Source organism: Phyllostomus hastatus, unplaced genomic scaffold, assembly GCF_019186645.2.
Source record: "Phyllostomus hastatus isolate PE091 unplaced genomic scaffold, TTU_PhHast_1.1 phas_scaffold_345, whole genome shotgun sequence".
Taxonomy (NCBI): domain Eukaryota; kingdom Metazoa; phylum Chordata; class Mammalia; order Chiroptera; family Phyllostomidae; genus Phyllostomus; species Phyllostomus hastatus.
In genome coordinates, this window is record NW_025334024.1 from 282,663 (window position 1) to 306,666 (window position 24,004).

General features: G+C 43.4%; 2 protein-coding genes and 1 non-coding gene across 3 annotated transcripts; all 3 read right to left on the minus strand.

Annotated features, from left to right (window-relative positions):
* Window positions 1-2,041: 2,041 nt before the first annotated feature.
* Window positions 2,042-11,751, minus strand: PDCD5 (programmed cell death 5). Its single transcript, XM_045818787.1, has 6 exons — window positions 11,434-11,751; window positions 10,440-10,477; window positions 8,117-8,178; window positions 6,259-6,350; window positions 2,565-2,636; window positions 2,042-2,232 (listed from the first exon to the last, which is right to left on the minus strand). Exons 1-6 carry the CDS (start codon window positions 11,497-11,499, stop codon window positions 2,185-2,187), a joined length of 378 nt encoding a protein of 125 aa, XP_045674743.1. The 5' UTR covers window positions 11,500-11,751; the 3' UTR covers window positions 2,042-2,184.
* An 8,169-nt stretch (window positions 11,752-19,920) lies between these two features.
* On the minus strand, window positions 19,921-22,420 carry RPL13 (ribosomal protein L13). The gene is made up of 6 exons (XM_045818740.1): window positions 22,381-22,420; window positions 22,099-22,219; window positions 21,692-21,833; window positions 21,315-21,488; window positions 20,598-20,654; window positions 19,921-20,104 (listed from the first exon to the last, which is right to left on the minus strand). The coding sequence occupies exons 2-6, from the start codon at window positions 22,200-22,202 to the stop codon at window positions 19,946-19,948; spliced, it is 636 nt and encodes a 211-aa protein (XP_045674696.1). The 5' UTR covers window positions 22,203-22,219; window positions 22,381-22,420; the 3' UTR covers window positions 19,921-19,945.
* LOC123806224 lies at window positions 21,545-21,628 on the minus strand. The gene has a single exon (XR_006783457.1). It is a non-coding gene; the product is annotated as a small nucleolar RNA MBII-202 (small nucleolar RNA).
* Window positions 22,421-24,004: the final 1,584 nt, after the last annotated feature.

Sequence of the window (24,004 nt, forward strand, 5' to 3'; positions counted from 1 at the left end):
CAGTTGGCAATGACCGGCAGTATCATCTGAATTGGGAGTTTCCAGCTTGGTGTTCCTTCACCTGGACATAGGAATACCCTGAATGGACTGTCAGTCTTAAGGGAGGAGTTTCCTCTCGAGGTATTCTGGTAATCAGCAGGGTAGCCATCTGAAGTGATTTCCCCCAATTATATTTAAAAACACTTGCTTTTGTTTCTCCAATTGCTTTCCCACTTAAAACCAACCTTGATTAGACAACTTAGAAATTGCCACCCTAGCTGCTGTAGCTCAGTGGATTGAGCGTGGGCCTTGGACCAAAGGCTCATGGTTTGATTCCCAGTTAGGGCACATACCTAGGTTGCAGGCCAGGACCCCAGCAGGGGATGCATAAGAGGCAACCACACATTGATATTTCTCTCCCACTCTCTCCTTCCCTTCCCCTCTCTCTAAAAATAAATAAACTCTTAAAAAAGAAATTGCTAATGCCCAAGTTTCAATTTTGAATGTTTTGATTTCAAAGTACTGCCAGGTTAGAAGTAGCACTCCCCACTCCCTAGACCGAAATGTATTCCACCCTTGTTGTCTTCAAGAATTTCTATCCCTGTATACAGAAGCACTTTCCATTCTCAAGTATCTTTGAAGCCCAGAGTTTGGCAATCTTTAAACACATTCACATTGGTGGTTGACAGTGATAACAATACTTGCTGAGAATTGTCTAGTCTCCCTCCAGCATTTTAATGTAACTGAGACCTAAAGCAAAATTTACCTGTAACTGGACTTTTTGTTTTTCAAAATCCTTCATCAAAATTTACTTTTGACTATTTAATTTTGTTCCTCTAAAAAAATATTGACATTCTTAATGGTTCTACTCACTTGTTTGTTCATTCAGAAATGCTAGTCACTGCCCTGGCTGGTGTGGCTCAGTGGATTGAGCGCTGGCCTCCAAACTGAAAGGTCACTGGTTCAATTCCCAGTCAGGGCACAGGGTTGCAGGCCAGGTCCCCAGTTGAAGGCATGCAAGAGGTAACCTCACACATTAATGTTTCTCTCCCTTTCTCATTCCCTCCCCCTCTCTAACAAAGTAAATAAAATCTTTTTAAAAATTAAAGAAAAAAATGCTAGTCACTTAATTTCAACACTGACTTTCTTTGTTGACTATAGTTACAAATTTCAAGACTCAGAGTAAACTCTCAAATGTACAGTAAACATACATCAGCAGTATGCTAGCTAAAGCAGAGATTGGAACTGTAAACCACATTTCCCATCACTTTTCTGCAGCTGATTCTATTCATCACATTAGACATTCTAACTCCCTCTTGAGCTGGGTCTCACAGAACTAAGACATCTAAAAAGTTATATCGAACAGCTCATTTCAGAGTTAAATTTACTAATTAAATTTATGAGCAAAGGTGAGTGAAGCACAATATAAAACATAACATTTGCTTTAAATTACCTGTAACTTTATTGAAGAACCCAGAACATGTCTACCAAAATGTTTAACTGTTATTAAACCATCAACTAGATTTTAATCATCAGAAGTATCATTTCTCTTACAAACATGTTTATTATTGTTGAACTATTATTACTCTTTGTCCTATTTTGAGAATTTTTTTCAATGGAAGTATCACTCTACTTACAGAGGTTTTTTGGATAGAGGTAATATACATTAGATAATTTAATATACCTCAAGGCCTTTGAAAAACAGACTATAAATGAAATCAAAGCTAAGAATATTACATTAAAGGTAAGTACTATTCGCAGGAAGAAAAACAGCTCACCTGCCTTCAGAATCTATGTCTTGGAAATATTAAAGTTGATTGAACTTAATCGATGGGTTTTAACTCCCATAATGTTACTGGATGCTATTGTTTTCTTACTGAAGACTACTCTAGCAATTTCTATTTCTGCTATAGCCATTTTGCTACCTAACGCTAATGTCACAATTCAAAGGATATATTCAGGCTGCTACATGTTTAAAAGTTTTTGGTAGGAAAGGAAAAAATGCAAAATACAGATCTTCTGTTCATTCGGCTACAGTACTAAAATAATTCTGCCCAAATTGTTTTTATTTTACATAACAAGTTTATTTTTCTAAAGGTATATAAACAGTAAACAAGGTAAACATTCAATCAGATCTTAGCTTCTGCCAAGTATTATCTGTCCTGCAACTGTCCCGTGCAGTTCCAGTGCCTACGCACCCTAAATTCAATAGTCGTCATCTTCATCGGAGTCCATCACTTTTCTCCTGTTGAACTGGAGGGGAGGGTGGGAATTAAACAAGTGTTACTATGCGTTCAAAAAAGCACAACCCAGATTTCCTCAGACATGACAATGCTACCTACTACAACAAGACATTTTTGTCTATCTTTAAAACAACTTCGTGTTTTAGATCTAAGGAGGGAGGGAATGACACAAAAGCCTTAAAGATTAGACCACTCAATATATGCAGCCTTGCTCCCCAAACTTCCATGTGTCACACAATGGGAATGTCTATGGGCTGAAACATGTTGTAACACAGTATATGTACACTGAACACATTTCAAATATCAATTTTTCTTTTGCCATGCTCATTTGGGGAAACTTACTTTAACTGTGGTTTTCTTTTCTGTTTGTTGGCTTACTTTTTCAAGGATTTCTATTAAACCTTGTTCTGTTACCTAGGATAACCAGAAAGAAAAACAGTACTTTTAAGCAAAGAATTGACTCAGCAGATTGAATCATTTTAGTCTTTCTGGGGTGTGGAGGTAGAGGTCAAGAGGGAAGAAGAGGTAGGACAAGAGACTGGAACTACCAATTATTATAACTACCCTGGCTGGTGTGGTTCAGTGAGTTGAGTGCTGACCTGTGAACCGAAGAGTCACCAGTTTGATTACTGGTCAGGGCACATGCCTGGGTTGCAGGCCAGGTCCCGGGCTGGGGGCTTGTGAGAGGCAACCAACTGATTGTTTCTCTCACACATTAATGTTTGTCTCCCTCTTTCTCCCTCCCTTCTCTTCTAAAAAGTAAATAAAGTCTTACAAAAAAATAAACTACCAGTTATAACTGCAGGCATACCTTGTTTTACTATGCTTTGTTTTATTGCACTTCACAGGTGTTGCATATTTTACAAAGTGAAGGTAAGACCCTCCAGCAAAAAAAGATTATGACTGGCTTTACTGCAGCAGTCTGGAACCAAACTTGCAGTATCTCCAAGGTATACCTGTTAGTTTAAGTTCCAAACAGAACTACTCTGCTAGTCATCTGAGAGGGGGAAAGTATCCAGAAAAATCCCAAGTTAACCGGTATTTAAGAACGCCTTTACCACCACTAGCAGACAAGACAACCACCTACACCCCTCTGCTATGTGAGAGAGACACACCACCTCTTCCCTTGAGACCCTGAAAGGTTAAATGCAGGAGACAGTCACTCAAAAAAGATGAACCAGTCACTGAGTCTTGCACACATCATTTTACTGTAAGGGGTTCAGGACAGGAGTGATACTTGCAGGGTGTGGTGGCAGCAGAGGGCTTCCCCGTGCAGGTGGGGTGCATGTGCATCTCTAGGGACAGTCTTACGAGAATATACCCATCATGGCATTACAGCGACAAACATAATAACCAGAAATTTTAGCACCCCCTCACTTACAAAACAAGCTTAATGTCTACCTACGTTGGTAGTTTTTTAATATGTATTGTTGAGAAACCCTGGTTGGTCAGACACCAGCGAGGTTCCACAACAATGTCAGGTAAGAAAAGCAGCAGAGGATTTTCGGAGAGGCAGTTATTTATGGTTGGTACAATTATTCTTGCTTTAAAATTGCTTCCTTGAAATAGCCAACATTATCCCTGGCTGGCGTAGCTCAGTGGATTGAGCGCAGACTGTGAACCAGACATCGCAGGTTCAATTCCCAGACAGGGCACATACTTAGGTTGCAGGCCATGGCCCCCAGCAACCGCACATTGATGTCTCTCTCTCTCCCCCTTTCCTCTCTAAAAATAAAATAAAATCTTAAAAAAAGAAAAGCAATACAAGAAATAGCCAACATGATTTCTGTAACCAGAAGAAGAAATTGACTTTTTTTTTGAGAGAGAGACAAGGAAGACAGAAACATTGATTTGTTGTTCCACTTATTTATGCATGCATTGGTTGATTCTTTTTTTGACTATTTTTTATTTTATGTTTTAAATATATTTTATTGATTATGCTATTACAGTTGTCCCATTTTCCCCTTCAGTCACCTCCATCCTGCACACCCTCTCCCACCCACATTAGTTCATGTCCATGTGTCATAAGTTCTTTAGCTTCTACATTTCTCATATTATTCTTACCCTCCCCCTGTCTGTTTCCTCCCTACCATTTTTGCTACTTATTCTCCATACCTTCCCCCCCCCTCCTCCTCCCACTCCCCTGTTGCTAACCCTCCATGTGATCTCCATTTCTGTGGTTCTGTTCACGTTCTAGTTCTTTGCTTAGTTTGTTTTTGCTTTTGTCTTAGATGTGGTTGTTAATAACTGTGAGTTTGCTGTCATTTTACTGTACATGTTTTTTATCTTCTTTTTCTTAGATAAGCCTCTTTAATATTTCATAAGAGCTTGGTGACAATGAACTCCTTTAACTTGACCTTATCTGAGAAGCACTTTATCTGCCCTTCCATTCTAAATAAAAGCTTTGCTGGATAGAGCAATCTGGGATGTAGGTTCTTGCCTTTCATGACTTCTTGGAATACTACTTTCCAGCTCCTTCTTGCCTGTAAGGTCTCTTTTGAGAAATCAGCCGACAGTCTGACGGGAACTCCTTTGTAGGTAACTGCCTCCTTATCTCTTGCTGCTTCTAGGATTCTTTCCTTCCTTTTAGTCTTGGCTAATGTAATTATGATGTGCCTTGATGTGTTCCTCCTTGGGTCCAACTTCTTTGGGACTCTCTGAGCTTCCTGGACTTCCTGGAAGTCTATTTCCTTTGCCAGATTGGGGAAGTTCTCCTTTATTATTTGTTCAAATAACTTTTCCACTTGTTGCTCTTCCTCTTCTCCTGGTACCCCTATAATTCAGATGTTGAAATGTTTAAAGATGTCCTGGAGGTTCCTAAGTCTCTCCTCATTTTTTTAAAATTCTTATTTCTTCGTTCTCTTCTGATTGGATATTTCTTTCTTCCTTCTAATCCATTTTGTTAATTTGAGTCCCAATTTCCTTCCTAGCACTATTGGTTCCCTGTACATTTTCCTTTATTTCACTTATTGTAGCCTTCATTTTTTCATCTAATTTGCGACCAAATTCAACCAATTCTGTGAGCATCCTGATCACCAGTGTTTTGAACTGTGCATCTGATAGGTTGGCTATCTCTTCATCACTTAGTTGTATTTTTTCTGGAGCTTTGATCTGTTCTTTCGTTTGGGCCACTTTTTTTGTCTTGATGCACCTGTTACATAGTTAGGGGCAGAGCCTTAGGTGTTCAGCAGGGCGGGGCAACCCAGTCACTGGGTTGTGATGCTGTGTGTGAGGGAGGGTCAAAGAGAAAACAATGGAGCTTTCTCTGCTCTCTGCCAGATTTCAGTCACTTCCGCCCCTTCCCCCAAGCAAACTGGGCCCTCCTGGTGCTGATTCCTTCTGGGTGGGTGGGTTTGTGTACGTTCTAGGACCCTGTGGGTCTCTCCAATGAACTCTCCTGTGAGGCTGGGAGTCTCTCCCTGCACTCCAACCCCCCACAAGTGTTTTCAACCAGTGGTTTGAGGCTTTATTTCCTTGAGCTGGGGCCCTGGGTTGCATGGTTTGTCTCGCTCCCCAGTTTCACCTGATTTATCTGCCCAAAAATGTGGGACTACCTGGTTCCCCAAGCCACCTTGTGCACCAAGCCCCTGCACAATCCGCCACCTCCCTGGGTCCACCCGTTGCTGCCTTGCGCACCTGGGGTCTACCAGCTGCCCTGCTGCGAGCCATCTCTGTCCCGGCTCCCCAACTCTGCCCCTCCTACTGGCCTGGATGAATGTGTCTACTTTAACTCCTTGGTTGTCAAACTTCCATACAGTTCAATTTTCTGTCAGTACTGGTTATTTTGTTTCTAAATTTTTGTTGTCCCTATTTTGCTTGTGCAAGGTGGCACAGTGTGTCTACCTATGCCTCCATCTTGGTCAGAAGTCCCACTGATTCACTCTTGTATGTGCCCTGACTGGGGATCAAACCCCCAACCTTGGTGTATTGGGATGAAGCTCTAATCAACTGAGCTACCCAGCCAGAGCAAAACTGACCTTTTGAAGACATGTTTTCATAAAGTAGGTAACAACGGGTAAAACTAACTCAAGCTTACCTTCCCACTTAGCTGTCCATATCTTGCCATCTGTATAAGGTAATTCTCTACTCCTTTAGTTTTTTCAGGCTTTACAAGTGCTAAGTTACTTACTAAAAAGAAAAAAATACAAAAAGACGTTAAAACTAAATGCATTTATAATTTAAAATTAAGCAACAACATTTCCAAAGCACTTCACAGACTTATTTATGTATTGAGACTACGAAGGTAGGAATGGTAGAAGATACTGTTACCCTCTTAAAAATGAGGAAACTGCCTTGGCCAGATGGCTCAGTTGGTTGGAGCATCATCCTGTACACCAAAAGGCTGAGGGTTCAATTCCTGGTCTGGGAACATACTTAGATTGTGGATTTGATCCTCAGTCTCTCTTTCTCCCCTTCTCTCTTAAATCAATAAACATATCCTTGGGTGAGGATAAAAAAAATGAAGAAACTAAAGTTTAGCCATGTCAATCTCAGTCAAGGCCAGACAGAAGTAGTGGCAGAGCCAAGATTAAACTTGGGTCCTCAGAGTCTAAGCCCCATGCTTTCTTTTTAAAAATATATATTGGGTTGATCAGAAAGTCCATTTAGTTTTTTCCCTTAAATAAAACACATTTTTTTATTTTCACCAATAACTTTTATTGATTTTGATATTTTGAGTATGTTGGCTATCTCGTGCATGGTATAACATTCATTGTTCTCAAGTAATGTCTTGACTGATAGTTATCAACTGCAACTGGTCTACCTGACCATGGAGCATCATCCAACGAGAAACCTCCAGCATGAAACTTCACAAACCACTTTCGACAAGTTCGATCAGTCACACCCCCTTCTCCATATACTGCAAAAATCTTTTTTTGTGTTTTTGCCTTTCTTGAAATGATAAAGCATAATATGCTGAAAATGTTGCATATTTTCTTCCACCTTCAATATTATAGTAGCTACCCCAAAATTCACCAATTTGGATTTTTAAAAATTTTTTAAAAAGACTTTTTAAAATTTATTTTTAAAGAGAGGGAAAGAGGAGAGAACAGTGATCCATCACCTCTCACACACCCCCAACTGAGGACCTGGCCCAAGACCCAGGCCTGTGCCCTGACTGGGAATTGAACCAGCAACCTTTTGGTTAGCAGGCCAATGCTCAACCTACTGAGCGACACCAGCCAGGGCTTGGTAAGTTTTTTTTATATGCATCTTGATATGACAGCTGTCACAATACAATCTAATAAGACTAACTGGAATGAAGTTAAAGACAACTAAGCGCCACTAAGAGCCATCTTATGGAAAAACAAATGAACTTTTTGGCCAACCCAAATAACTGTTCTCTGGAAAATAAGTTATATACATATGATACATATAAAATAAGTATCCATCTAAGGCTGCCTCTTCTAAACTGGGCTTCAAGTTACAATACAGAAGATACTGGTTCATTCCAACTGGTTCATTTAATTTTTTTTCTACATAGTTTTCTTCTTGGTTTTTATTATGAAAATTGTAACTAAAACAAATACATGATTTTCCTTTGGTTTTTAATTATGAAAAATTATTAACTAAGACAAATACAATAAATCCCTCATGTTCCTATCACTGAGGTCAAGCACTAGCAACACTTTGTAACTGACTTAACAGTTGTTGACTATAAATTTTACCTAATGAGTACTGGGGGGATCATCTCCTTGGTAGACCAAGCCGATTCATTTAATAATTTAAGTCCATTCCTTTAGGTTTAAAAACTTCACATTTCTTATAAGTATCTGTATTTTAAGTGTTTTTAAGTTAAATAAATATTTCATCTAGAGGCAGCAATAATTTCAGACCTCACCATTCAACTAACCCAAGCCAATTTTATAGAAATAAAGAAAACTGAAGATGCTTACACCGGGCCCGGGCTGACTGATCCAGAACTTGGGCTAAGATAGTGTTTCTCATTTCTGCTTCTCTACAACAAGAACAAGTCAAGCAAAATTAGAACTAAGCTGTCAGCATTCCTATTGAACACACAAAAATGCAACTCACTCAATACATTTCCCAAGATGGAAGGTTGCTGCAGAGAGACTGCGCTACAGTAGGTGCTGTATGGATGGCAGCAGTTCTCATTACAGTAGAGGAGTCCACTCACAGACTCGTAGTTGGAGAGCAGATGATGGCTAGTGGACAGAGGAGGTGAGGGGGTGGAGGGATCAAGGAAAAAGGACTCATGGACATGGACAACAGTGTGGTGATTGCTGGGGGGAGAGAGATATAAGGGGACTAAACGGTAATGGAAAAGATTAAATTTCAAAAATAAGTAAGAATCCACTCTTGATCTCAAAAGCCAGCCTTATATGTGTGGGTATAAACCCACAAGGTTCAAAGATACAACTTCACATTTTTATAACTTACGTAGGAGTTTTGGTTCAGCCACCATTACCGACATTTACTAAGTATCTACTGTGTAAGAGATGCTAAAAATCTATAGTGAGATTAAGACTGATTAATCCATGTAATCTCAGAGATGAGAAGCTGAGACCTAGGGAAACTATAAGGGGATATAAGTAATTGTGGCGAAGCTAGAACCAAATCCCATTGTTTCAAGACAATTCTATTTTTGGGGTAGGAAGGGGGAGTGAAATTATAACTCTGCAACTATCTTTGCACCTTCCCACCTATCCAAGTAGGAACTAATTCATGTTCCCAGCACAGTGGTGTCAAACTTTTTTTAAGTAGCAGCAATTTTTTTAAGTGAAGTCCTTCAAGGAACTTGACACAGACAAAAGAGGTAATTCTTTGGCTGAACTGAGGGGGAACTGGGGGTGGCTATGCCCACTATCGCCCCCCATCAGAGGAGGTGTAGGGTTCATGGAACACAATTTGAAGTCCACTTCCATGGTCCATTTCCTTACTGCACCTGAGTACTTCAGTTCAACCCTGCCATAAACAACTGTTACTCCATTTCACTGAATCTAAGATGCCATTGACTATAAGATGGACCATGGTGTTGTGTACTTCTAAGAACAAAAAAAAGAGCCTAGATGAGGAGTCTAATAGGGGACCCCACACTCAAAGCTGGGGCATCAAAGAGCAATGGCCACAACAAAGTAAACAGTAAATAAACTTGCCATGCAAAAAGGGATGGCAAATAAGGGTGCATGCATCAAACCTTGCCCTGAGTGAAGGAAGGAAAAAGTTCCTTTGAGAATTTCAACTTCAAGCTTTAGTCCTGCAAATTTACTGTCTGAATCCATGCCACCAGGGTGGAAGGAAGGAGTGGGAACCTCAAGCGTAGAACTTAATTTTAAGATGTCTCAGATTAGAACTGTACCCAAGTGATGGCAGAAGCAAAAGTAAACCCTCTCTGGCAGAACCCAGGACAATAGTGACTGATCATGAAACCCACCCAATTTCAGATATGTTAAAATATAAGCAAAGACACACCTCGGAATCAATGACATTCGTGTAGTTTCACTTTCTTCTTAGCACTATCCCAGGTGTTTACTATCTTACCCCATGAATACAAGCCATGTATGAGCAGGAACATTCTCTGACTTGCCTGTTCCTATGGACGTGGCATAGTGCCTGACCTACAGCAGGTGCTCAGTAAATATTCACTGACTGAGTTGAAAGGCAGTGTGATGGAGGCAGGGAAAAATGAGGAGTCATTAATAAGCACAGTTTCAGTTTTATGCGATGAAAAAGTTCTAGAGATCTGTTGCATAATAATGAGAATATAGTTAACATGACAGAACTGTATACTTACAAATGGTTGTTATAGTAAATTTGTTATGTATTCTTTTATCACAGAAATAAAAAGGTAGCATGATGGGATAACTAACTATTCATTCAATAAACCTGCCAAGGGCAAGGTATTTTGCCATGTGCTAGGATAAAACACGAATAGTATAACAGTTAATATTTACCTAGCATTTACTAAATTTGAGGTACTGGACCCATGCAACCCTCACAACATCCCTAGGAGGTAATCCTAGTATCATCTTCATTCTAAGACAATCACAGTTTAGCAGAGAAACAAACCAGTAAATACAATTACAAGGTAGTAAGTGCTGTGAGATTCTACACATATTTATTTAACAAATTAATAACAGATACCCTAGTGATTTATGAAAAATCACTATTCCAAGAAAAACTTAGATTACCATACTATTAAAATAACCATTTAAAAAAACATTTGGTGAAACAACCCTTCAGTGCTCCAGCCCATACCTGTGCTTTGCCTCCTGTTGTGCTGCATCGCCAGGGTCCTGAAAAAATAATTTTGTCTTAGTCAAGTAATTAATGTCACAGGGGATAAAACAGAAAGTATTTTGTTTCAGATACCTAATAGGGTCCTGCAGTGATAGAGATCAAAATATTGCCAAATAATTAAAAGCTGGATCTTCCAAGTGGTGGTTGGGGGTGGGGATGAAGACAATTATACTTGAACAACAATAAAAAAAAAAAAAAGAAAGAAAAGCTGGGCCTTCCAGAAGTCAATGGGGTGGTTTCCACTTATTAAAATGCTTTGATAAGCTTCTAAAGCCACAATCTAATGGAATGTTTTAGAACACAACCATTAGGGAGGGGAATCCCTGTACAATGAGAATGTATTTGAGGAGACAAGAATAAGTTCTGGGGTTAAAAAATGTGCTGGGTATTGGGGGCAATGCTGATTCAAATGCGCTTCCTTGGAGACTACTGCGTTCTACCCCTTCCACAGTCCTCTCCCTCTCTCGCCAACGCAGTCATTACTTGAGTATCCTATCTCTCGGATTCGCGTTTAGGGTCTGGCTCCTCCCCGGGGCTGTCACTTGGGACTGGATGCAACCCGCTGTACCTCACACGGCAGACCCCAACAAATGTTGGTCTAACTGTGCAGTCAGAATTCTAGAAAACAATTCCGCTGGAACCAGTAGTCAAAACAGGCTAAATGTTCTGCTTCGGGCGGACGCTAGCCCGGGCGCGACCTCTGGGGCGAGTCGAACACTGCCGGAGAGAGGACTCCAGCCGGACCCACCCGGGACAGCACGTGGTCGGCACGCTGCCCGAAACCCGACGGGACACGGAGAAAGGCCCAGGACGGACACCGAGGCAGCGGCGGGGTTGCCCGCCAGCCGGCCCCACACCGGCGGCAGCGTCTAGCCTGCGGCTGCACCCTCTGCCTCGGGCGAGGGCGGCGCCCCGCAAGAGGATGGGCCGGAAGGGCCGCGGGCGCGCTCACCCCTTGCTTGGCCTGCAGCTCGGCCAGCCTTTGCTTCCGCAGAGCCTCCAGCTCCTCCTCCGCCATCGCGCGACGGGCCGGGTAGAACAGCCAGAAGCCTGCCGCGGCCCTCTTGGAGTTACCTCCCTCAGCCTCTCCGCAGAGCACGGCCTTCCCCACTGCGCAGGCGCCCGCGACTCCCAGGCATCACCAATTCAGCCCGGAGCCGCGCCGCCGGACGCAGCCAGGGCGCCTGGAGAGGCTCGATTCCGGGATCGAAGGTGGTCGGGTTTGGGGAGGGGCTGTGGGCAGAACTCGTGTGGAGAGCTACCTCCTGTGCGGCCCCACCGCCCTTTCCCGAGTGGAAGTTCTGCACTTGCGGGTATCACGTGGTCTAGGACCCGGGTGCGAGTGGGATATGATAGAAATCTAAAAACAGGTCCTGGTTAAGCAAGTAAAATAGTAACGGGCAAAATTTGTTGGTGGCCTGTGGATAGACTCTTATCTCCATTTATAGATGAGGATCCCTGAGCTAAGAAAGATTAAGTGGTTGATGAAAATGTGCTTAAACTGGATTGTAGTGAGGGCTGCACAACTCTTAAATTTGCTACAAAGACCTTAAACTGTACACTTAGATCGGGTTAAAGGGGTGCCTGCGGCGGAGATAGAAGAGACTCGCTAGTCACTGGTCATATTAAGAAACCAAGTTAAAGAAATTGGAGGGTGAGACTTGGGCACAGACAGGCCTCTCCTCCAAGGTTTGGAGCCAACTTCTGGACACCCGTCGAAGGCCTGTCGGAGGCTGCTGGGATGGGCAATTGTGGCTACGTGAACTCCCTGGCAGGGGTGGTGTGGGGAGGGTGAAGCTTTGGAGTGGGGTCATTGGTCTGTGTGGAGTAACCTGTTAGTAATTCAGGTTATGTGCCCGCTGTTTTTTCAGTTGTGACCAAATATAGTATAGATTTTTCCATTTTTTACTATTTTTACTGTACAGTTCAATAGTGTTAAGTACATTCACATAAACTCTTTTCATCTAGTAAAACTGAAACTCTATACCCATTAACTAACAATGCCCCAAACCCCTTCCCCTCTCTCCCCAAACCTCAGTAACCACCATTACATTCTCTGTCCCTTATGATTTTGACTGACTACCTCATGTAAATGGAATCATACAATATTTGTCCTTTTGTGACTGGCTTATTTCACTTGGCATATTGTCCTCAAGGTTCATTCATGTTGTTGCACGTGTTAGAATGTCCTTTCTTTTAAGGCTGAAAAATGTTCCACTGTATGTATATCACATTTTGTTTATCCATTCATCCATCAATGGACACGTGAGTTGTTTCCACTATTTGGCTATCATTAATAATGTTGCCATGAACATTACTTAGAATGTAAAGAAATTCTAAGAAAGAAATTACTTAGAAATTACTTAGAAATTACTTAGAAAGATATAAATATCTTTCAATTCTTGGGGATAGAGAATCTATGTGTTTTGAATTTGACATTCTTAAACATTAATAATGCTTTTTCTCTAATATTTACATAAATAGGCAAGATTTGGGAGTGTGGAAAGAGTTAAAATGGGAGTCCAAAGTCTTGAATTCCATTTCAGTGTGTCACAGTCGAGACCCTTGTAGACCGTTTGTGAAATGGGTTATGGGCTGGCTCACATGACTTCCACTCATAAATGTCAGCCGTCAATGGGCTGGTGCCTGAGTGACACTGGCAAGGAAGTGAGGAAACCAGAATCATGTGAAAACAGAATCAGCAAACAGGTATTTTCATGTCATTCCTTAAATTGGATACTCTCCCAGTGGATCAAACATTTAAAGGTTTAAAAAATATGTCACAAAACCATGATAAATTTTTTATGTATTTATGTAACTATTTAGTGACAGCAATGAAAGAACTCTCCAAAAACCCATCTGGACTGGACCTCTCTTTTGAATATATTCTCTGACAGCTTTTAATTTTCATCTAGGGTCATCAACCTGGTCAGGTTTTCTTGTTTCTTCTCAAGATAACTTTAATTTCTAGAGAATCATTCATTTCCATCAGGTTTCACATTTTAGAAACGCTATCACACTTGTATGTGTGGTTAGATCCTTTTTAGGGAATGTTGGTTTGATTGTTGACTTGATTTATTTGGGCTATTGTTTCTTTATTTTTCTTTTCTTTTTTAAAAAATATTTATTTATTTTTAGAGAGAAGGGAAGGGAGGGAGAAAGGGAGAGAAACGTCAATGTGAGAGAGAAACATCGATCGGCTGCCTGTCGTATGCTCCCTAACCAGGACTGAACCTACAACCCAGTCATGTGCCTGGACTGGGAAAAACCAGCAACCTTTCGTTTTGCAGGACAACGCCCAACCTACAGAGCCACAATGGCCAGGGCTCCTTGTTTCTCTTGATTATGCTTTCTATACATTTTAATATTTCACTGTTTTTTTCCCCAAAGAACCCAAATTTATCACTATTCATTCATAATTGATTCCTTCCTGGTTTTATGTTTATTTCTATCTCTCTTTATATCTTCATTGTTATTTTCTTTTGGTTCCTTCAGATGGATGTTCTATTTGTTTCTTTTTATTTATTCCTGTTGAATAATGAAAACATTTAAGGAATTCATTTACTTGTGAGTACAGTTTTAGTTGCATCCCATAGGTAGTGTTTTCAGGGTTCACATTTTTCCTCCATCATAAGTTCGAAAACATTTTTCTGTTTTGAGGTAGTAATAATTTGTTTAAACTTTGACAGAATATTTGAGTTTTTTTAAGCCAATCATATATGGGAAAAGACAGCTATTCCTGGCCCAGTCTTAACCACCCCAGTCTCAGTTCCCCAAAAGTAAAAACCTCCCCTCTAGCTTGCTCTTTGGTTGTCCCTCTAGTATTATCTTGAAGTATTCTTTTAACAACTATTTATCCAGTGCCTGCCTCCTAGATGCCAAATAACTATTCTCTGTACCAGTATATATAGAGGTGAGTAAAAACATGGGGGCTGAGCAGGGAAGGAGAGAGCAATGAGAGAAATGGGGACAACTATAACTAAACACTAAAAAAATTTTTTTAAATTAAAATAGGCAAATGTCACTGCTTGTCATTACTTACACAATGCTGGTGAAATTTTGAATAAATATGTAAATAAATAAAAGACAGCCTATAGATTATATGGTGATAAGTGAAGTGCTACAGAGGAAAAAAATAAAGCAGGTAGTGGGAATAGGGAATGGTGTGCCAGGGAAATCTTCACTGAGATGATGAGTTTTGAATAAAGACCAGAAGGAAGAGAATAAGAAAATCACAAAGATATCTTAGGGAAGCATATTCTAGGCAGAGGGAACAAAAATACAAGGACCCTGAAGTAGGAGCATGCCTGACATGTTTAAGGAACTACAAGAGAGCCAATGAGGCTAGACTGTAAACTATGAGAGGAAGGAAGAAGGCAAAGGCACAATCAGGAAATGAGTTAAGAGGCTATATATTTAAATAATATACCTATGTTGTTTCTCTTTTTCCTTTTTTTTTTTTTTTTGAGAGAGAGAAAGGAAGAGGGAGAGAGAAAGAAACATCGATTTGCTATTCTACTTGTGTATGCATCATTGATTGATTCCTGCATATGCCCAGCCAGGGCTCCAATCTGCAACCTTGGTGTATCAGGGTAATGCTCTAACCAACTGAGCTACCTGAGCAGGACTGTTATTTCTTAATTTGCATAATTTAGACATTTTGTAAGTGACCTCCTATGATGAATAAAGATTTAACACATTTCTAAAACCCCTGCTTCCCTTCCTTCTTAGTTTCCTAAAATACATTAGTATTTTTAGTTCTCAAGTTGGTTATTGTTATACCTTCAAGTAATATAGTTATACCTGTTTCTTATTTCATTAAGTTTGGATGGTGTCTCTTTTTAAATTTTTTTATTGAATTATTGGGGAAACATTGGTTAATATAATTATATAGGTTTCAGGTGTGCAGCTCTACGTCATGTGTATATTATACTGTGTGTTTGCCACCCCTGATCAGGTAGCTCCGTTCTTGGGCTGCAAGTTCAATCCAAGTTCAATCCCCTGGTCCTGGCTCATAAGGGAGATGACCTGTTGATGTCTCTGTCACACATCAATATACCTCTCTTCCCATTCCTCTCTCTCTAAAATCAACAAATATATCCTCGGATGAGGATTTTTTTTTTTAAAGTACACACACACACAAAGAAGCAACCCAGGAATGCATAAATAGGTGGAATAACAAACTGATGATTTTGTCTCTCAAATCAATAAAAATTTTTTAAATTTAAATATTTTCTCTCATTTGATGGGTTACTTTTTAATTCTGTTGATAGTGCCTTTTGATGCTCAAAAGTTTTTAATTTTGCCCTGGCTGGTGTGGCTGAGTGGATTGAGCACTGGCCTGCAAATCTAAGGGATGCCAGTTTGATTCCCAGTCAGGGCACAGGCCTGGGTTGTGGGCCAGGTCCCCGGTAGGGGCCACGTGAGAGGCAACCATACATTGATGTTTCCTCTCCCTCTCTTTCTCCTTCCCTTCCCCTCTCTCTAAAAATAAATAAATAAAATCTTTAATCTTGATAAACACCAACTTGTCTTTTTTTTGCCTGTGCTTTTGGTGTCATATCTAAGAAATCATTGCCAAGTCCGGTGTCATAAAGCTTTTCCCCTATATTTCCTTCTAGAAGCCTTACAGTTTTAGCTCTATGTTCAGGTCTTTGATCTTTTTTGAGTGTTTTTTTTTGTAGATGGTGTAAGGTAAGGGTCCAATCTTTTTTGTCTTTTGTTTTTGCATGTGGGTATCCAGTTTCCCCAGCACTATTTATTGAAAACCCTGCCCTTTCCTCCATTGAAGAGCCTTGGCACCTTTGTCAAAAATCATTTTAACCATATATGTGAAATTTCATTTCTGTGCTCTCCATATTCCATTGTTCTATATGTCTGTCTTTATGCCAGTACCATAAACTATGTTGAATACTGTATGTAGCTTTGTAGTACATTTTGAAATCATGAAATGTGAGACTTCCAACTTTGTTCTTTTTCAAGGTTGTTTTGCTATTCAGGATCCCTTGAGAGTCCATATGAATTTCATTTTTTAAAAAATTTATTTATTGATTTTTTAGAGAGAAAAATCTATTTGTGTTCCATATATTTATGCATTCATTGGTTGATTCTTTTATGTGCCCTGACCTGGGAACCTGGGTATATTAGGATGATGCTCTAACTAACTTAGCTACCTTGCCAGGCTCTCCATATGAATTTTATTTTACTTTATTTATTTTTTAGATATCTTATAATTTGGTTTGTCCATTATACTTCAATAAAGCTGAAAAAATTATGATTGAATCTTACCCTGCCCTGTCACGTGCAAGCCCACCCTGCCACTCCTCAGCAAGTCTGGCCAAACTGTTGCAGGTACTCAGTACACATCCCAGAACAAGCCTCCACCCTGCCCAACTTCATCCACCTCTGGGGCCAGTGTTCCAGGAGCCCTTAGTTAATGGCACCATCATCTATGTACTCACATAGGCCAAAACCCCTACAGTCGTCTTTGACTCTTCTCTTGCCTAGTCCCCAGATTCAGTAGATCAACAAATCCCACTACTTCTACCTCCAAAATGCATCTGGAACCTGACCACGTCCCACCACATGCCTGGCTGTCCGCCTGGGCCAAGGCACCACCACCTCTGGTCTGGAGTACCAAATCAGCTTCCCAACTATTAGGAAGACTCTGTTTTCCCTGACTCTTTATTATTTGGAGGCAGTTACTTCTATTCCTAGTTTATTGAGTGTTTTTATCATGAAAAAGTGTTAAATTTTGTCAAATGCTTTTTTTATCAATTGAGATGATGATGTGGTTCTTTCCCCTTCATTCTTACTGTGATGTGTCAATTAATTTTCATGTGTTGAAACTTCCTTGTATTCCAGGAATAAATCTCACTTGTTTGTGGTATATAATCCTTTTAATACGAGTCAGACCCCAGCCAAAGGTGCCTAGCAGAGATGGCTGGATAAAGAGCACACCGGCTGAAGGAAGACTACCCAGCTGTAGATAGGGATGAGGAATCAGTGTGGGTACTTGGGGTAGTTTTCTACACTACACGTTACCACAAATGTCACAGCTAAAACAGCAGCAGGCTCCTGGCATGCATTCTGGATTCTCTGCTCAGAAGCCATCACATTGGAGGTCCTGGTTGATGACAGAATTCAGTTCCTGGAGGTGAGAGCCAAAGTCATTTGTGTTCTTATTGTTTTGTGACTCCCTCAAGGCCTGCAGGGGGCCTCTGCCTTCCATTAGGTACATCACCAGATCGGGATTGGTCTCTCCTCCTCTTCACATTTCTGACCAGGCTCAAAGGGAAATCCCTGACCATCCTTGAATCCTGCTACTCCAGTGCCAGGGGATGCCCAGTGCAAAAAGGACCCCATACTGGCAGTGCTGTCACACACGCAGGCAGTGCTGGGGAAGGAAGGCCCCTGCCCCCTCACAGAAACCAAGAGTGAGCTTGTTCTTGTTGTTCCCCAGCTGCAAGGTCTTGGTCACAACCCACAGACTTCATTTGCTTAGCGACCCAGCATGAATTTGGGGATTGGGGCTGGTCACCACCACCCACCCTCCAAGCCTCCAGCTCTGCCTTCAGGAGTGCTCTTCAGCCCCACTCCTTCCTGGTGGGACCAGATCTACCTGGTCCACATCACTTCCTGTATCAGGCTCCCCTAAAGGAAACTGCACCAGTCCTGGTTGACATAAAAATCTGTGAAACCACCACCAAGAGCATTCCCAGACTGTAGGGGATAGTAGCCCTTCAGCCATCAGGTCAGGGATTTTAGTGGATCAAGCAGATTTGGGAGATCAAGCTGGGGCCCTAGCACTTTTCAAAGCTCCTCTGAATACAGGATCAGACCTATTTCCTGGTGGGAGGGCTCACCCTGCTTACTAAATAGGGTATAAAACAAGGGTGTCAACCTCATTTTCACCTTGAAGTTGCCTTCAAAGGGCTGAATGTAATTTGAGGACTGTACAAATGTAACTACTCCTTAACCATGAGCAAGTAGCTCAACGCTGCCGCTGGGTAGAAACAAGGTGCCGGGCCAGATAAAACAAGGTGGAGGGCCCAATTCGGCCCGCGGGCCTTGTGTTTGCCACCTCTGATATAACGGGAGGGAGAGGGCCCAGAGAAGCAGCTTTTCCAGCATGCTGCTGTAATGCTGCCACCACTCCTGGGCCAGGCCAGAAGACACACAATTGGAGACAATGAGCCATGTAACAGGGTCCTAGAAGCATGAGTCCCAAACCCAAGTCCTTTCCTGAGCACATGTACTTGTTCATTGGCACTGCACTCACTAGGCCTGAAGACCCTACATTCTGGTAGCAACTAGCTGGTGGCACAGCTCTGCAAGGGGGACAGGTGTGCACAGGTGACTGAAGGTGGAAGCCATTACCTAAGCGGAGAAAGGTGTTTTTCCCCCTCACCCACCCAGGTGACTCAGTGCCCGTGCAGTGGGGGATGTTGCCGTGCACACCCACCTGGAGGCCTGTGCTTCCAGCCTGTGAAGACCACAGCCATGACTCTGGCCGAAAGGCAGAGCCACTGGTTACTCTAACTCCTCACCAGGCCCCCAAGTACAAAGCAAATAGTACAGGTGCCACCAGGCCATCCCTTTCAGATATTGTCAGGGACACTGCTTTATGCTCAAACTCCCACACCTCCACCTCAGCTGACCTTCATGTAGGATACTATTTTCACAGAAATAGGCACCTTATAAACTGTTACTTTTAGATGTTAAAACCTTTCAACAGCCCCCCAAATTATCCTGTGGCTGTCAGGTACAGGAATGCACATCAGCTGTGACTTATAAGGACCTGCACCTGGAAGATGCAAGAAAACACGTTAAGGACACAATAGTCTCCAAGCCCTGCTGTGACCAGGGACAATGGAACATCTCACTTGTAGAGAAACCAGACTGGTTTCAAACAAATTTGGGCATCACACTGCCAGCAGGTAAACAGGAAACACAGTCTCTGCCCACAAGGGGACCCACTTGGCTAGGCTCCATCCAGCCTCCGTCTGGGTCCAGTAGTGTAATCTCCTAGCTGCCTCTTCAGGGCCAATGAGGATGACCTGCAGCACCAAAGCACGCAAGCCCTGCGAGTTTGCTGCTGCTACTTGGCGCAGCAAGAGTGCAGACAAGCCCAGGTAGAGTCTGGGTAAGGATCAAAGAAAGGTTGAGGGCTGAGTAAGTAGGAACTAAGCTAGCTTTTAAAAAAAAAAGGCAGCTCAAGTTAAAAATTGGGTTTTGTAATCTTGCCACAGAAAACAATTCAATCACTCAATCAACTAATCAAGCAGTAGTGGTAAAAAACAGCAAGTAGGATGAGATCCAGTCTCTGGGCTACTTTGCAAGAACACCCTCACCTCCTGCCCAGCCCCCAAGGTCCTCTCAGGGAAAACAAGCCCCACACCCATTTTTTTATATAGAAAAATGTCACGTGGAGACTAGATTTATCACAAGTTGCCAAGAGCGCTTTATTTTTTCTTTTCGACATCCTGTTCTGCAGCTTCCTTGGCTCTTTTTGCTCGGATGCCAAAGAGCCGAGCATTGGCGCGGGCCATGCGAAGACTGGCAAAGGCCTTGAAGTTCTTCTCCTCCTCTGTGATGACCCTGGCTTTCTCCTTCTTGTAGACCTGGAAGGAGCACAAGGAGTCAAGCCCTCGCCTGCAGTGAGGCCTGTGACAAGGCCCAGGGCCCAAATGTCAGCAGAATCTGGAGAGGCTCTGGGGGATTCAAGTAATGCTGAAAGGCTAAACAGAGGCTGCCAAAGAAAAAACATCCTCTGGATTAGGGATGAAAGATGGGTGGGGGTGCTGTGCTTGGACAGACACATGGCAGTGCCTAACAAAGGAAGGGTAGGTCCCACCCCCTCTCTCCCAGAGAAACCTCAAGGGCCCAGTTACTTGATGCCCTGAGCTTTCCAAACAGCAAGGAAGGGAAAACAACCCAATAGAAGGAGGCTGAAAAATGTGGGTCCCCAAAGCTTTCTCAAAAGCGAGAGTAAGTTCCTCCTTCAAGGAGTCCATCTATTAAGAATGCAGGATATTCTTGCCACCCCTCACACCCTCCAGCCAATCCCCGCTCTGGAAATATTCACTTGGGCACCATCTCAACACCCCCACTCACATTCCGTATGGGCATGACTGGTCCTGTCAGTTGGGTGGCCAACTTGAGGTCTTTTTCCTGTTAATGAGAAGGGAGAGTCAAGTGGGCTCAGCTCATTTACCTAAGGGCTCCAAGCTTACAATCCTCTAAGCCAACCCCACACCTCTCACTGGATCACCATGTGCCAAGTACCGGCATGTCACGGGACTTCTGTTCTATCTAGCTCATAAACACATGCAGAAGAGCACCTATGTCTAACCCAGAGATGCAGACAGAGCAAAATGTCAAGTGGAACATAAAGCTACCCCCTCAACCCAAATCCCAGGAAGCCCGCATAGACAGACACTGTGAACTCTGCTCTGAAACGTTTTTCTCGAAAAAACTTGTGTTGTACATAAAGCATTTTAGAGTGCAAAACACTTCCAATGGAAAAAAGCTGCCTCCAAGTCAAAAAGCTTTCACTATCACCACAAAACCTAAGAATGTGTTGAGAAGTACAAAAGTGAATCTTGGCAGTTCTGACAGACTAACTTAGGAATTCTTAGGTTCTTTCTTCTCATTGGCGATTCTCTACCACCCAGATGTGAAGGCCAAGTTTTGGAAGATAAAACAGCCACAGGCAAATGTTTCCCTTTCGGCTCTAGCTGGACCCAGGGGCAGACGCCGCCGGGACCTGAACCAAGTGTCCCCATGCCCGATCCCACCCCCGACCCCGGGAGCCCGCGGCGCTCTACTCACAGAGCTGTCTCCCTTCTTGGGGGCCGAGGGCTTCCTGGGGAAGAGGATGAGCTTGGAGCGGTATTCCTTCAGCCGCTGCACGTTGGCCTGCAGGGACTCGGTGGACTTGTTCCGCCTCCTGGGATCCACTGAAATGCCAATGGTCCGGGCCACCTTTTTGTGGATGCCCGCGGCCTGCCGGTGGAGAAAGGCACAATGAAACCCCAAGGAGCCTCGAATTTCCATACCCTAATGGAAGCGCTCAGTCGTCAGATGGAAAAGGGTTCAAGCGTACTTTCATCAAGGCAGTACAGCGATTCCGGAGAATGTCATCATTTGACTGAGGCCAGGAGGCAAAACGTATACGTGTTTGACACGGGGGGTTTGTGGATACTCACCTTTAGCTCCTCCAAGCTGAAGCCCCTGCCGGCTCGCACTTTGGTGTGGTACCTCACCGTGGGGCATCTCACTATGGGCCGGATAGGTCCGGACGCTGGACGCGGGGCGATACGGCGTGCTTTCGCTTGCCGGGCCTTGCGTCTAAGCAGAGAGGGCAGGAGACAGTTACCGCACCCCAAGGCCGATTTCCCTCCCGTAACGGGGTGTCCTCTATCCTGTACCACAGCGGGGACGCGGAGACCGCAGACAACGTCGCCACCCGCTCGCCCCCAACCACACCATTACAAACTCGACTCTAACGTGGAACTACAAGGCCCTTACGGTTATATGGTCAGAGGGCTCAAGCACAGGATACAGAGATTCCGGACACTAGTTACTTGGCTGCATGCTCCACATACCCCCTCACCTGCGGATCTTCCGCGCCGGCTGGTTAAACCACGTGGCAACGCGCCGCTGCCAGTCCTTGTGGAAGTGGGGCTTTAGAATCATGCCATTTCGGCTGGGCGCCATGGCTGCTGCCTACGGGCCTAGGGAGGAAAGCGAGTCAGGGCCCGAACTCCGGCCGGACGGCGTGCCCACAGTACCAGGCAATGGCCCCGTGCCGTCTGTGGCGTGGCCTTGCGCCGATGGCGGCGGATGGAGCCCGATGGCACCCGATGGTCTCCACCAGAACCAAGATTACACATACCCAACTTCCCCGAAGGCGAACCACCACCGGAAAGAGAGTTGTGCCGCAAAGCACTTCGGGATGGTAATGGGCCCGGCCAATCAAAACGCTAAGGCGTTGTAACCAATCAGAGCCGGGTATCACGGAAGTGATGTAAGCTCACTTCCAGGCGCCCTTGCGGCCACCGGTTGGACGCGGAAGGTAACCCACCGGAAGAGGACCGGGAGGGGTGGGTTCGGCGAGATCCTGGCAGCGCCTGGACTTCCAAGCTTATACACGTTACGGGAGTCGGTACGTTTTCCTAGCACCTAAAGCCTCGTTCTCCGTGTCCCAGTCTTTTGTCCCTCTCATCCATTTGGTACATTTTGTGAATCCTTTAGACAAAACTAACACAGCGGTTGCTGTAAGCGGGCCAGCCAGTACTTCCCGTGGAATCGTACTACTGCTTCTGCTCGGCGGAGGGATCGGGTAACTTCTCTGAGGTAGAACAGCCGGTAGTAAGTTGGTGGCACTAAAAATCCACCGGGCCGACTGCGCATGTCCCGCTTGCCACCACTTTACGTACTGCCTCCCTCACGGAGAACATCATAAAAAAAAATTAGGTAGCCGGACATACATCTGTAACCTGTGCCTTTTGAGTCTCCTCTTCTCTAGGACAAACCTGGGAACTCTCTAACACCGCACTGCTATTTGTAATCCTTTACATCCCGGTAAGCCTCTTTCCCACCCTCACCCCCAATCACCAAACTTCCTCCTAGCAAAACTTAACATTTAAGAATTTCGTGACAACTCTGACCGGCCTGACCTGGGTTCCTGGTCAGGAAATGCATCTGGGTTGTGGGCCAGGTATCCGATTGGAGGCGTGCCAGAGGCAACAGATCAGTGTTTCTCTCCCTTTTGCCCTCTTCTCTGAAAATAAAAATCTTAAAAAAAAAAAAAAAGGATTTCATGACACAAAATGAGAAACGTGGAGGCCTCTGCCTTGCACCGAGTAAAGAGGTTCCTGATAAAGTTTTCTTTCCTCTTGGGATGTCCTTGGGTGTTAGAAATATCAGGTTATGACCAAGAAGACAGAACATGTGTAACACATGAGGCACACACAGTCTTTTCAAACAAATGCACTGGGCCTATATGGGAAGTTCAAACCCTGTGCCCATTTAATAGACGCGTGTTCAGTTACGAAACTAAGGGCAAAAGCAGCCCTAGTTTTCTCAATTTCTCAGACCACCGCACCATGGACTAAGTAAGATATCTTGCTTTCCATTCTGACCTTCCTGTCCCCCCATTCCTGATTCCTCTTTCTGGACAGTCCTTCAACTCCTCCTGCCCTAACCCTCACCTCCACCTGAGCTCCTGCTGCTCATGGTTCAGAAGCTCTCCTGGGTAACAGGGTGGGGGTTAGAGGTCTGAAATTGGAAACACTTCAGGACATACTCAGTGGTATAATAGGGTGAAGTTATCATTTGAGGACTTTATTCTTCTGCACATAACCAAGCCAGACACAGAATCCAGTTTTTCATGCTTGAATACTCCATACTTAACCTGCTTTGAAAAGCATGCAAAATAGCCCAAAAAAGTTCTGATAGGGAAATCCTGCTGAAAACATGCCAACTTTCCCACTGGGAAAGGTTAAACAAGAGAACTG

Excerpts from the sequence above, each read along its gene's own strand:
- PDCD5 (XM_045818787.1), bottom strand. The coding sequence starts at position 11,499 with ATGGCGGAGGAGGAGCTGGAGGCTCTGCGGAAGCAAAGGCTGGCCGAG. Across the intron at positions 8,179-10,439 it reads CAACAGGAGGCAAAGCACAG|AGAAGCAGAAATGAGAAACA; the intron begins GTATGGGCTGGA and ends TTCTTGTTGTAG. Across the intron at positions 6,351-8,116 it reads TCAGTCAGCCCGGGCCCGGT|TAAGTAACTTAGCACTTGTA; the intron begins GTAAGCATCTTC and ends TTTTCTTTTTAG.
- RPL13 (XM_045818740.1), bottom strand. The coding sequence starts at position 22,202 with ATGGCGCCCAGCCGAAATGGCATGATTCTAAAGCCCCACTTCCACAAG. Across the intron at positions 21,834-22,098 it reads CCGGCGCGGAAGATCCGCAG|ACGCAAGGCCCGGCAAGCGA; the intron begins GTGAGGGGGTAT and ends CTCTCTGCTTAG. Across the intron at positions 20,655-21,314 it reads CCAAGAAGGGAGACAGCTCT|GAAAAAGACCTCAAGTTGGC; the intron begins GTGAGTAGAGCG and ends TCTCATTAACAG.